Below are 14,002 nucleotides of genomic sequence, written 5' to 3' on the forward strand. Positions count from 1 at the left end.
TGACCAAGTCAGGCTACAAGGTAAAAAGCACGTTATTAAGGGCACTGTCCTCTCAAGTTTTGCCTGTCAAATGCTGACGGGCTTGTGGCGTCGATCACCTCTCCGGGGAGCCTGTTCCAGTGTTTGACCGCCTTCTCCGTAAGGAAATGCATCCTAATATCCTAATAACCTCCTCTGACGCAGCTTTGGGCCATTCCCGCACGTCCTGTCACAGGACCCTGGGGAGAGGAGCTCAGCACCCCGCTCTCCCCACCGGCTCCTCAGGAAGGTGCAGAGGGTGGCCAGGCCGTCCCTCAGCCTCCTTTCTCCACAGCAGACAAGCCCGAAGGGCACAGCCGCCCCTCACGGAGCATGGCCAGCCCTGCCGCCCCCCCGGCCGCCCTCCAGCCGTGTCCCAGGGCCTTGGCACCCTCCCGAGGTCGTGGGGCCCAGAGCTGCACCCGGCGGGCGCTCGAGGTGACCCTCGTGCGATGCCCATCGGGATTCGGGGAGGCTGATGTACTGAGGAAAGGCAAATTCCTGGTGTGGAATAACTCGGCCCACTGGGAATGCTGCTGGCTGCCAGGGAGAGGGTATTCCTGTCAGGAAACCCGAGTACCCCGGGGCCGCAGCCCGGGCTCTCCCCTGCCCCTGGGGAGCCCCTGAGTCAGGGCCGGAGAGACTCCTGGGGCCGGGTGGTCGCGTCCCCAGCCGAGGGGCGGCGGGCACGGCGGGGGAGCCGGGCGGGGGGACCCCCACAACAGCAGCAGCGAGGCGGAGGGCCCCGCAGCGCCCGCGGGCGCCGTGCGACGGCCGAGGCCCCGGGGCGGCCGCCCCGCCGCGGTGGCTGCGGTTGCCATGGCGAGAGGCTCCGCCCGGCCGTGACGCCCGCGGTGACGCGCGGCGGCGGAGGGGCGGCGCGGCTCCAGGGCGCCGCAGCCAGAGCCCAGCCGCCGCCGCCGGAGCCGCCGCCGCCCCCCGAGCCCAGCATGGTAATGGCCGAGCCCCGGCGGCCCCCCGCGCTGCTGCCCCGCGGGCTCGGGCCCGTCCGCGTCGGCTTCTACGATATCGAGGGCACGCTGGGCAAAGGCAACTTCGCCGTGGTCAAGCTGGCGCGGCACCGCATCACGCGGAGCGAGGTGAGGTGAGGCGCGGGGGCCGCCGGCGCCCCCTGCCCCGGGCCTAGCGCGGCCCGCGGCTCCCCGGGCCCGGCCGGCCGGGCGGCGGGGCTGGGGCGCCCGCGGGGCGTGGGGGGTGCGAGCGGAGCGGGGGCAGCCGCGGGGTTTGGGGGGGAGCTCGGCGGGGCGCGGAGGGCGGCTGGCCCTGGGGGGGCGGGGGGCGGGCGGGCCGCGGGGGCCGCCTGCCTCGGGGGCTGGGGGCGTGCGGCGGCCGTGCGGGCAGCCTGCGCCTTTTGTCCCTTCCGCACCGGGGCCGCCTCCTGCAGGGCCGGCGGGGGGACATCTTAACGTGCCGGAGGTGCCGGGCCCTGCGGCGGGCTGGGGGGCCGGAGCGCTGCCCGCCCCTCTCCTTCGCCCGCTCCCCCCGCCCCGGCCGGGCAGCGGCTGCCCCCGGGCCCGGCGGCGGGCACGGCAAGGGTGCTGGGCCGGGGGACAGGCGGCTCAGTCCCAGCCGTCGCACAGGGACAACTTTCTGTTCATAGGGAAGGTGCCAACCTTGCGTGGCGCCTGCTCTCACGTCCCGAATATTTTACGGTTTCCTGACCCGGCCAGTACTCGCCGATCAGCAGTCCTCCTACCTCGGTAATCTGTTTTAGCGAAGGAACTTTAGTGTGTGTGTCCTGAATTCTTCCATGCATCATCCTGCCTGTTAACCAAATTCAACCATTTTTAGTCTCTTTGTTTAACCGCCCCCGCCCCCCCCCATTTATGTTACCCGGTAATTACTACCCTGTAGATTGTTGGTATCTCATGCTTCACCTAAAAGAAAAATCAGTGTAAGCCTGCGTGGATAAAATGTAGTCATGTTCACTTTTTAAAAACAGGTATCTGACGAGGGTAATGGCTTTGAAAGATCAGCATCCTCTTACATTTTCTTCTTAGGTAGTTCTAGTCGCTACACCTAGAGGTAAGGTTTTTTGTAAGGCTCTGTTATGGTTGCTTTCATTGTTTACTGAAGAAGAGCTTACTGTGCTGCTCTGTACCAGACAGAAGTGAATAAAATATTGTCCGGAGTACAAGTACAAAACTGAAGAGACCCACAGTTATTCAGGTGCAGTGGTCTTCTCTGGTGAAATCGTTCCTTACTGGAATGAAAAATACCCTTAGCTTGGACTTCAGTTAAGGAAAACAAACCTGCGATGCTAACATTGTTCTGGCCATGCAGCGATAGGTGAGCTTTGCATCCCAAGTATTAAAAGAAATTTCTCTTACTGCCTCATTTCTCAAGTTTCATACTAAACTGTTAATTATTTTTTAAATTCTTCCTTGCTATTACTGAAGAGCCAAGCAGAGACCTTGTAATGTTAGTGTTCTGTTCCCAAGTTGATGCCATATGCCAAACTTCTAAACTTGAAGATACTAAGTTGTCATTTACTTTTCAGTTCCCCATTTCTTTGGCAGACTGTGTGATGGGGATGAAAGCTTTAGTCGTTATTTGTCATTTTAGAAAGTATATTTGTTTCCTATTGTTCAAAATAACAAAGGTTACAGAAAACTTAGAGCTTAACAGCTCCCCACCTCTGGCATGTTTTTTCCATGTTTTGTCCTAAGAAACTGCTGAATTCCAGTGCGTTCTGATATAGTCTTGAATTTCTTTAACCAGCTTTCCTCTTCTGAGGAGCCTTGTGTCCAGTCTGAAGCCTTTTTGTGTTCTGCATGACTTTTTTACAGCACGTTTGCCTGTTGTTGGAGATCTGTGTCAAGGTCTTTCATTTTTCAGTACAGCTACGTTGACTTTCTGCAGCAAGTGGTGCAAGCGTGTTTATCTGGAACTTAACTGCTGAGTTAGTTGCTGGAAGTATTAACGTGGTGTCTGAGGAAGGGGAGCCCTGTTAAGATTAGTTCTAGTGATGCTGGCGGAAATTGATTCTAGCCAAACTCTACTTTGAATAAGCACTTCAGGTTTGGTCCACCACACTTGATTTGGTGTTAGTTCACTGTGTACGTGGAGTGGAAGTCCTGCTTATTAACATTTCGAGATGGAAGGCTGTTCATATTTCAAGCTCGTTCTGAACTGTTGCTTAAATTTATTGAGTCGCTAATTTCTCACATTCGTATGTGCCTTTATTAAACTCCTAGTGGAAGAATATTCTAGCTTTTTAGGTTCTGGAAGGGCTGTATTTATGTATTGTCAGGTCTGTACTGCGGTAAGACCTGTGCTGTGTTGCTGTTGAGACTTGCTCAGAAAACCCTTTTTAAAAGGACTGTTGCCTTTTCTGAGTTTCTCATGAATCTCTCTATTCCAGCCCTTTAAATTTGGAACCTGTTTGTTGTTGGGCTTTTTTAGCATCGGTACTTTGAAATTGTATTTTATATGGCTTTGACCTATAAAAATATTTTCCTGGATTTTTACATAACTCTGACTAGCCAATAACTGTTAAACTAAAAAAAATGGGATCTTTTTACCTTGAGATATCAGCACTTACTGATTATGTACAGGTTCCATCCTTTTTATGGAAATCTTACATATCAATATAAAATTGTAACTTGAACTGAAAATAATACATCTATATAGCTGCTATAAATTGCTAGCAAAGTATAGGTGAAAGTAAAATGAAACTGGGCATGAAGCAGAAGATTACAGAGTCTACTACCCTGTCTTATGTGTACACAAACTCACTTAGAAGACATAACTTGAATCCTATATTAAAGCAGCACTAAAATTGCATGACTGAATAGTCAAACAGAAAGAAGTGTGGAAGTTAGGAAAAATGGAGGGATTGATAGGTATTTGTAGTAGTAGCGGTCGCGCATGACCCTTTTTAATGACAGTCCATACAGGGTGCCCCAGAGGGGGCTGCATGGTTGAATGTGACCTGTGGTGCTTGTTTGTGTGTGTGTTGCCATTTAATTTAATGACGTGCGCTTTCCTGCCATACTAATTTATCCTGTTGTCAAGAAATCCTGCGATCTCACGGTAACTTTTGTCAGAGTCATGAACAAGTGAGCGAAATTTTTCCTCGTAAGGAGGAGTCTAAGAAAAGAGAACAAAAGTAATCGAAAACATGAAGCTCAAGATGATGGATACTTGCTTCTAGTGAAATATGATGACCTGTGAAATAATGAACAATAGTGAAATGCTCTCGGATAGATGAAGGTACTACTTGGAAAAAAGCAATGCGCTTTAAGGATGAAGGAAAGCCTTTGTGAATAGGCTGTGTGTGAAAGAGTCGTGTCCCCCACCCATCCCCAAAAGTCTGTAACTGATACCCCCTAAGGATTAGTCATCTACAGAAGTATACTCGCCATAGCTCCTCGGACGAAAATGAAACCCTTCCAACTAGTATGTCCTTACAGCTCACCATTATGCTACAGGTGGTTGGCACTTACCTCTGAAAATTGCTGGCTCCTGGTACAAGATGTGAAACTAGTTTAGATGTGAGTGCCTGATCGAGTGTGCTTAGGTACGTGTAAAAGGGAATGACACAAGCGGAGGCAGCAGCTCCCTGTTTACTTCCAGCAACAGTTTGGGTTAGTGGAGTAATTCAGTGGGAAAATGACACTATTGGGCGGGGGGGGAAGACAAAAAGACTTACAGTGCTGGTGTAACTGTTTGCAGCCATGGGCTATTTTCCTTAAGAGTAGTGATAACTATTTAAAAAACAAAACAAAACAGCAACCAAAAAAAAGCCAAAGATAGAGTTGCAAAAGTTGTGTAATTGTCCTTATTTTGGCATGTGCCAAATTAGAGGTAGTTTGCTTGTGCTGTAGCAGTATGATTGACCGTACTAGTGGAATGAGAAATCATTTCTATATGTAGTCGGTCTCTCTGCACTGTCTTCAAAAGATAAAGTGATGTTCCAACATCTCTGCAAGATGCTAGTAGGTGTTAGCAAGCTGTATATTCAGGAACAAAATGCACTTTTCGGATAAGAAACTGTTCCCCATCTTGAAGCAGCTTCTCCACCTCTAAGAATTACTTCCCTTTTGCCTGTCATCGTGACACAGCTGAGATTATGGACAAAAGTGAGCAGTTGCCGTTGAATGCACTGTTCCTTCTCACATCATTATGAAGAAGTTGCTAGATTTTAAGTATTTCCAAGTGGTTTTTCTCTAAGTCTATGGCTCTGGCAAGATGCATGAAAGCTGAAGTTTCAGAATAGACTGAGATACCTAATCTGCATTTGACTGTAGAAGCAGCGGTGCCAGCTGCTACTATGCTGCTTCTCCTCTAGAAGCTTGCCACTGTGTGCACATACATAATATACACATTGAGAGTTGTACGAGGATTGCAAATAACTAAATTTTTTTTCCTTCAAGTAGGCACACGCTTTTACTGTGTTCAAAAACAACTGCTTAATAGTACCGAATAACTTCCCATTGTAAGACAAAATATGGTTTGATGTAATGTGGTGGGTTTTTTAAACTAAAAACCTATTAAAACTGGAAATACAGCTTGTTCTTCATTAGTTCGCATCTCTCCCTCATGCATCCCAAATAAGCTATTCTTAATTAGTGGAGAGCTGTGCTTAGAATTATCTCAGATATGAAAGACCAAGCTAATGTGGTTGCACAACACAGACTTCTGTGAATATATTAGTGATAGCTGATAACTGAATGATCTAGCTAAAGAAGTCTTGTTTGTCTTTTTTTGAACAGATTATGGATGTAGCAGCACAAAAATGCTTTTCTTGATGTGATGACAGAGGTAGCAAGCAGCCTGCTGAGACAGTGGCTCACTGTAGTGCTCCAAAACAATTTGTTGCCCAACATTTGCGAAGTCACATCCAGCATAATCTTTCTAGCTCCATAGTTGCCTGCAGGAGTTCAGTATTAACTGACTTAATAAAGAGCATTTTATTAATGCTGTCATCATCATCTGGCAGTATCTTCACAAAAACATTTTTGTGGAAGTATTCATCCAAGTCCTTGATGCACTGTTGTACCTGGATGCCCAGTGTGTAAACAAAAGGGATCTTTTCAGACTCCAAAGCTACAAATGCAGCGAACTTTCATCAGTGATACATTGCAATGCATCACTGTTTTTTTGGGGTTTTTTGCTTGCAATTCAGTAAATAGCGTTGCAATTTTGGGAATGTTTGTATAGACAATATAGAATGTTACTATGTGCTTCTGTGGAGTGTTCACCTTCTGCGTCTTGTTCTAAACCTACAGTCACTTGTGGTATGGGGAGGTAAGGAAATGTTTCAAAACGAAGGATTTTTCTGGAGCCATCATGTGCTAGGAAATGTGTGACCTTAAAATTTTTCTTGCTCACACACTTTCAGAAGGATTTGGTTCTGGTGTTTCAGTGGTCTTTGGGAATTGTATTTCTAAATATGTGCAGCAAGGAGATAGAAAACTTCTGGAAAAGGAAGAAAGTGGGAAACACAAAACACTGGAACATGAAGCACTGTTCTTGGCCAGAAAGTGTAGTGAAGGTTATGGCAGGATTTATAGCCATGCTTCCCAAATTTATATGACCCATTTTTTTATTACTTTTTTTAAATGCTTCTTTCCTCTAATGAATTTTTACTAGTTGTTGCTCAGGAAATAAGATCTGCTCAAGGATTTTAACCATGTAAAGATGAAAAATGTCTTCTGCATGTTTTTATTTTATACTTACTTTTTAGTAAATTTAGTATAAACTTTAGTAAATGAAGTGGTTATATAGTTGCATAGTCTTGTTAACCTTGGAAAACATACAACTATGGTAGGCACTGATTATTAAGAAATTTAAGTGGAAGTGGAAATATTTAATCTCTAAAACTGAAGGACTGAGTTATCTAGGTTTTTCTAGAGAAGTGGATACTTCTGTTATCTGGGAAAACCAAGTTAAAAACTGGTTGGTTTTTTTTTTGCTTTGTTTTGTTCAAACTCATTGCAAATATTAGAAGCTAGGAAGTGCAGTGTTCAGGATAATGCCTGATACCTCTGGAAAAGGTTGGCAACATAAACACTTGTAGATAGGCTTGGAAATGGTAACCGGCTGATTTTGAAGGACTTTACCTTTCAGTAAAAAGGAATACTCAATTTAAGAGCAAACTGTGAAAGTGCCAAACTGCACTGGAAAAAACACCAAGAGTCAGTGTACTTTTAAAGCTAGGTTTTTCACTAGCATAAGGTGATGTGAATAAAGATTCTTTGGAAAAAGTAGCACTAGCAAGCCATACGGTTGCAGAATTCTCCCCCTCCTAGTAAGGAGGGGGTGAGAAGAATAGAAGAAGAAAATATGAATATTTGTGCTAATCAAACTGATGATACAGTGATGGATAGATAAAGGTTTGGCATGAGCCCTCAGAGCAGGCTGCTGTTGGGGGTTTTTTGGTTGGTGGGTTTTTTTGTTCAAACTGTCGAACCCCCCCTTAATTTATTGCTTTGCTGCAGTTTCACTTGGTTGGGGTGGTGTCCTCTTCTGTGCTAGATCTAACCTCTTTTCTTTGAAGTCCCGTATAGTTTTGCTTTTATTAGCTTTTCTGTACTGCACACATTTCCTATGTACAAGAAGAGTAAATGGGAGAAAGTTACTGCAATTTTTTTTTTTTTTTTTTTTTTTTTTGCATTTGAAGAGAGCTTTGTAAAATACCTAACTATGGGGAGAAAATGCACAGTGACTGTAAGGTGAAATTAAATGAACCAGAGCCTGGGAAGGAGGCAGTCTTAAAAATTGCAAGTGATGCAGGCTTTAGGTAAAGCTTCTACACTGTTGTCTACGTGAAGAAAGGAGGAGGTGAAGAGAGAAGCTACTGTAAATACCGCAAGTTACCGAGAGGCTGATGCTGTTTGTGTAAATCTTTGTTCTAATTAGATTGCCTAAACTTTAAATACACCAAAAAAAATGCAGCGGGATTTTTTTTGCATTACTCTAAATCGATAAAGGATTTAGACTTTCCCGAACCCTGATCTAGCCGAGATTGGAGATCCCTTGTCGCTTGACTGAATGATGTCAGTCTTTCATATCGCGGAATGATTTTCACATGTCACAGAATGTATTACCATTCTGTGACAGGCGTGCAAGATTGCTACAGATAAATCTTTTCATTAGTTTGTGAATAAGAAATAGCGGGCTCCATTCCTCTTAAATCTGGAGGTCACTCAAATAACAGGTATGAACTGGGATAGATGTGGAGGATGAAGGAGAAACCAGCTTGTGTGTCTAGTTGATTCCAGAGACACAGTATAGATTAGAGGAAGGGGAGAAATGTGACTCATGGGTCGTTGTTAATATATATTTCCTGACACATAAGAATTTGGTCTGGCTTTCATGGTTTGGTTTGATTATTTCAATGTTTTGTAACTTTCTAGTGAAGTGATTTCTTCTTAGGCCAATAAATTGCACCTGCAAAAAAGTAAACAATAACCAGAAGTCATTTTATTAGGTGTGATCTTAAATTAGGCCAGGGGGACTTAAAGGTATGGGGTTTGTGTGGTGGTTTTTCTTAAGCAGCTGAGTGATTGTTTGGATCCTCTGCTGCCACATGGCACATAGTCAGACGGAACAGGGCAGCAGCCTGCTGTTCTGCCTTCGTGGGTGAGTGGAAGGGGACCTGCGGAGAGAAACAGCAATTGCTGCAGGGAGCAGTCAAAGGGAGTGCAAACCTGGCAAGAGCAAGTGGGAAGTCTGCATTTGGATAGTCCGGTCCCGTGCATGTTACTGTTCTTCTTCTGCCTGTCTCTTACTCCTTCCGTGTGTGAAGCCAAGCCTTTATTACCCAGTTTTATACATGTCGGGTGTAAGACAGCAAATTCATGTTGTTGGAAGGAATGGGAACAGGATGAGGCGGGTAACAAAAAGGAGCAGAAGCAGGTGTTCCACAGGTTTTATTTGCATGGTTTATAGTCAAAACCCAGAAACTTTCAAAGGGAGACCTGTAATCTTTTAGGACGCACCATCCTGAGCGTGACTGTTCGTGTGTGCTTCTCAGTGTGCAGTGTAGTGTCACGTGCGAGAGGGCAGAGTAGCTGCTTTACGGAGAGGGCTGTAAATACAAATAGCTAGCAGAAGACAAAAGAGAGAAGCGTGTTTTGAAAAGATAAGGCATTAGGATCCCCTAAATTGCCCTCTGTTATACTAGGATAGAAGAAAGTTGCAGGGAGCTGGGGGGGAAGAGGGCAGTGTGGAGTGGCTGAATGCCCTTTTAGGTACCGCTTCTTCCAAAGTGTCCGCTCTTAGGTTTTGAAGAATAAAGACTATGGAGTAACTCAAGGGTAATGGTGAAGGTGTTGTGGGCTGTGAACCTTTTTTCTTGTTTGCTGTCTAATGTATGTAACATTATTCTTACAAATATATACTGGGTTTTGGTAAATCTGCTTTAAGCAAGTTCCACATCAACCAAACATTTGATTAACAAAACCCCCACCTGTCTTTTGAAAAAAGTTTTTAAAAAATGTTTGTTTGCTTTGGAAAATAGTCTTGTTCTGCTTCAGCTAGGTAAGACTGCATCTTGCACCTTAAAACTAAAACCAACTTTTCATTGATTACAAAGCTAGATCAATTTATTCACTCATAGCAGAACCTTGTTTTTCTGGTGGTTGGGGAAGACAAGTGACTTTTGAAGAGGTTATCAAGCCAAAGCATACTGAAATGAAGTCAATAAATAGTTAATTCTGAATTCAGGTGAGTCCATAATCAGCCTTACAGGAGATAATGAGGTTCACCTCCTGTGGATTTTAGTCTCCTGCATAGCAGCTGTCTCCCATAGTTCAATAGTTTGTGAAATGCAGTTATAATTGGAAGCATTTGTGTGACTAACATTGTTTGCTCCTGCTTCAGCATTAATAATGAGATATTCAGGGTGAATAAACACCATTTCTATATTCAATAGTTTTTAGTATTGTTATCCTTTGCATCATGGCTTTTATAGCAGCTATATTTTTCTTCTTTGTTTTAATGTTTTTTTTAAATGTCTTCTGTTTGAAATTTTCAGTCTCCTAAACATGCTTAGTTGTCTGTAATTCACTTTGCAGGTATTGGCTAAAAACAAGATCTGATTTCTGAACTAATCGAGATCTGTTTGCAAGGTTTGAGTGATAAACATCTGTACAGAGTTTTTTCCCTGAACAGATGAACTGTAGATGTCCTTATGTAGTAGCATATTAATTACAGTTAAAATAAGCATGTAACGGCTGAAAACACATGGATCCACCATGTTTTGATTATTTGTATTGAGTCAAAAGTTTTTCTTTTAAAATACCGTTTTTCTTTTGTGGAATTCAGATTGGCTACCTTGACTTGAGAAATGGACACCATTAGGCTTTTAAAGAAGATCTTTGTCTTTACAACACTGCTCCATGAAGGGTCATCAGTTGCTCCCACCTGCTACTGATATAAAAACATTCTGCACCTGGGCTCGTTGGAGCACTGGCCTCCATCACCTGTTCTGTGTCTTCCATTTTTTTGTAAAACTTCCTTTTTCTGAGACACTGTTGTTAGGAGATAGTCCTGCAGCCGCTACTGACGTGTTTAATGTTATGTTGCTGTGTTTTTCAGTGTGGGACATGTATTTCTGAGGTAGAAGAAAGCCCCCAGTTATCTGGGGTTGCACCGTTCCCTTTATAATAAAGGCTAAACTAATGAGGAAAGTGTTGGGGAGCTTTAATCTCACTTTTGCTGTCTGTCTGCAGGTGGCAATAAAAATCATTGATAAATCTCAGCTGGATGCTGTGAATCTGGAGAAGATCTACCGAGAAGTGCAGATAATGAAAATGCTTGATCACCCGCACATTATAAAGCTCTACCAGGTATGGTTAGCGGTGGGGGTTTTCCTCTTCTCTTGCTCCTGTATGAAGAGTTCACTCTACACCAGTGACTCCTGGCAGATCACCAGCCTGTGACAAAGTCAACTTTTCTGGAACTGATTTGTGTTGGATAAGTGTTTCACTTTATTGGAAGTGCATCAGTTGTGGTCTTTTTTTATTCTATGGTACCACGAGGCTGGCCATGTTAGATACTCACACATACCTGAAATCGGCTAAAAATACACAGAAGGTTGTAAATTTCATGTTAGTGAAAGAGCTGAGTTGGAAATACCTGGTGATGAGGCTTTTCCTGTTAGCAGACAAGGTAAGCTAGAGCAGGGTAGGGATATTCAACGTAATGTGTCCACAGTGAGTAAGTACTAGCTGGGAGGATCTGCGAGGTTATAGTGGTTTTCTTGAGCTGAGTCTTGGCTGAGAATTGCAAATCGAGGAGTAATTGCAGCCTTTTTTTCTTATCCAAAGATGATAAGACATGAGGATACGTAAATCCAGATTCTGCAGACGTGCTTGTGATGTAAATGCATGCACCAAGGAAAAGCTTCCCAGACACTTTATCTCAAAGTGCATTTACGAGGAGACAGATAACTAGTTCTTTAGATTTATTTTTGTTGGAGTCTTGCATTTCACTGTGGATGTGGACAACTTGTTATTTATCCTAAAGTGAACTATGTATGTTGTGGAATTGAATGCATCCCTTTAGAACACAAATGATGAATAATTATGGTACAACAATATGTATTTACGTAAGAGATAAACCTGCACTTGCGATAGTGCAGATAATGAAAACTTTTGAAGGTTTTTACTTGTGACTTTTTTAGTGCACGTAGTTTGTATAGTAAAATATAGTTTGGTTTGTTTTCTCTTCTCTTTCATTTTCTGTTCCTGTTAGCTTATGGTAAAATGTTTGAGGCTGCTGGCTCAGAAGCTGAGGCTTCTGCTTCGGATAACTCTTGCTTTTAAGGCCTTCCTGGGAATGTTCCCTTTGGGGTCGGTCAGTGTGCTGTTTAACAAGTCAGATGGTGCTTCTGAGATACTCTTGTGCTTGTTTCACATAAACCTAGCTCAACAAACAAATGAAGGTTTGTGCGTGCTAAAACTAAACTTTTGAATTTGAGTTCATCTGATGATGTCTATCAAGGCAATGTGAGCACAAGGACTTGGACCTGTGGTGTTGGAGTTGTTCTACTGACTAAAGACCAAGATCCCAGTTTAGACTGATTTAGCTTTAATTTCACCTTATGGGAGAGACTGGCGCTTGCTCTTTTAAAATGTTGATTTCACTGAGTAGAGGCGGACCTTAGCGAGTTAAATTTCAACTAGCTTGAGTAATACCTGCCACAGTTCCTTCTGAATTAATGACAAAACACAAAAATAGTAGAGGAGAGTCTGAGAACAATGAAATTAAGCCTGGAGATCAGCAAGATCACTTGAAGAGGAGGCCAATTGTTAGGTGGTGCTTACAGCTTTACTGCTAAGGAGTTGGCTTATTAGAAATGCATTTGGTAGATAGGTGAGTTGACTTTTTTAAAAGCCTTCAGTCAAACTGTCTCACTAGTTTGCTTGTGTAGTGTGTCCATAACTGCACTTTGTCCACGCTACAAGTTTCTGGATTGTCTTATGTCAAGGAACTGCTGAGGATTATCGAAGTTAGGTAATGAAGCTAGCAATCTTGGCTTGATTAAAAATGGTTCCATCTCTATGTAATCCACAGGCTGTTGCAGCTTTCTGTCTCCAAATGCTGGTTTAAAACAGACTTTCCAAACTGTTTTGCCTTCAGATACAGACATTTCAGTCATAATATGCTTAGCTGTTGTAGAATTAAACAAGGGTGCAGGAGTGACTGAAGAACTGCCGTCTTGTTCTGTCTGCTGGCTTGTCAGTTTTTGGTAATTCTGCTGTTTTTATAACTATCTATATATCTTTCAGGATTTGCCTTTTTTTTTCTTTTTTTTTTTTAAAAAAGCATTCCTCTAAAAAGTTTACTTGTGAACAGTCTCCTAGGGCCTTTAAACTTGTGCATAAATGCAAAAATCAAATTCAGGAAGGCCTTGTCCGCAGACAGCTCAGGCTGAGCTATTTTACTGTGGCTATTGAAATAGGCCCAAAATGTCTTAAGTGTTGAAATCGTATTGCACTGCAGGGAAGTCCCAAATTACTCTTTTATTTTGAAGTAGAGGATTTTTCACTTTCAGTGTATCTTTTGATTATGCTGTTTGTACAACGCATTCCTGAGTAGCTGTTTAAGCAATTGAGTAGATCATTAGAAAGAAAGCTGCCAGATAACTGACTGGGCTGCCTTTTCCCAGCTTATATCGTGGAAGTATGGAATTTTGAATTGTTGGGTGAAATCTTTTGTTCAAGGCCATGAACAACCGTTCATGGAAAAGTTTTGAAGTCTTCCCCTTACCCTCTTTTTTTCCTGTTTATCTCTATTCCTTCTGGCCTCCCATATTTTTGAACTGTGAGTAGTTCTTGTAAGAGGAAGGCTGAAGCTTACCAGAAGAAGTAGACGATGCTTAAAGCTTGATGGTTTGTTTTTATTTTTTTACTCTCCCCACCAGATGATATAGTGAGGATGTGATAGTTTTGTGCTGTACTATCCAACCGTACAATGGGATTCTGTGATTGTGGTACTTTTACCTGAATTTTGCCAGGTAACAAGACTGATGTTCACTTGGGTTTCTTTTTTTTTTTTTTTTTTCTTCTTTCTGTAACTGGAGAACTGTTGGTAACAGCGGTCAGTATTGTCCCAGTCTTCTTTTGCAAGCATCAGCCCATCAGCATGTTAGAAAAGTTGAGCAAGGGAATTACTTTAGGCTAATTCCTTAAAGGAAAGTCTTTTAACTAGCTGCTGAGGATACAGTAATTTTGTATTAGTTGCCTGTGGCTGGGAATCCTGTCCACCACCACCTCTGTACGGTGGCTTTATGAAGTATTTAAACCTTATCCTTGTGCTTAGCATGCAAGTGCTCCCCTTGAACTTGTTGAGGTAATTTGGAAAAAAAAAACGAAGTGAAAGATTGAGATAACTGTATGTGCAAGGCAAAGACTTTCACGTCTTTATCAGAAGAGAACCATGAAAAGAAGTATCCACTGGGGGGGGGGTTGCTATTTGCTCTTCCCGCAAACAATCTCATGTGTGATTT

The 14,002-nt window shown here is 43.4% G+C and overlaps 1 protein-coding gene across 3 annotated transcripts in view; it reads left to right on the plus strand.

The window, feature by feature from the left end:
• The first annotated feature begins 898 nt into the window (after window positions 1-898).
• Window positions 899-14,002, plus strand: part of SIK2 (salt inducible kinase 2) — a 55,265-nt gene continuing 42,161 nt past the window's right edge. Inside the window, exons 1-2 of one of the 3 annotated variants that reach the window (XM_037409614.1) lie at window positions 899-1,123; window positions 10,722-10,838. In XM_037409614.1, coding sequence (XP_037265511.1) covers window positions 10,797-10,838 — 42 coding nt within the window. In that variant the 5' untranslated portion in view covers window positions 899-1,123; window positions 10,722-10,796. Of the gene's footprint in view, window positions 1,124-1,716; window positions 1,740-10,721; window positions 10,839-14,002 lie in introns of those variants that run through there. The other 2 variants (XM_037409612.1, XM_037409613.1) reach the window with 2 other exon arrangements.

Source organism: Falco rusticolus, chromosome 16 (assembly GCF_015220075.1).
Source record: "Falco rusticolus isolate bFalRus1 chromosome 16, bFalRus1.pri, whole genome shotgun sequence".
Classification (NCBI taxonomy): Eukaryota; Metazoa; Chordata; class Aves; order Falconiformes; family Falconidae; genus Falco; species Falco rusticolus.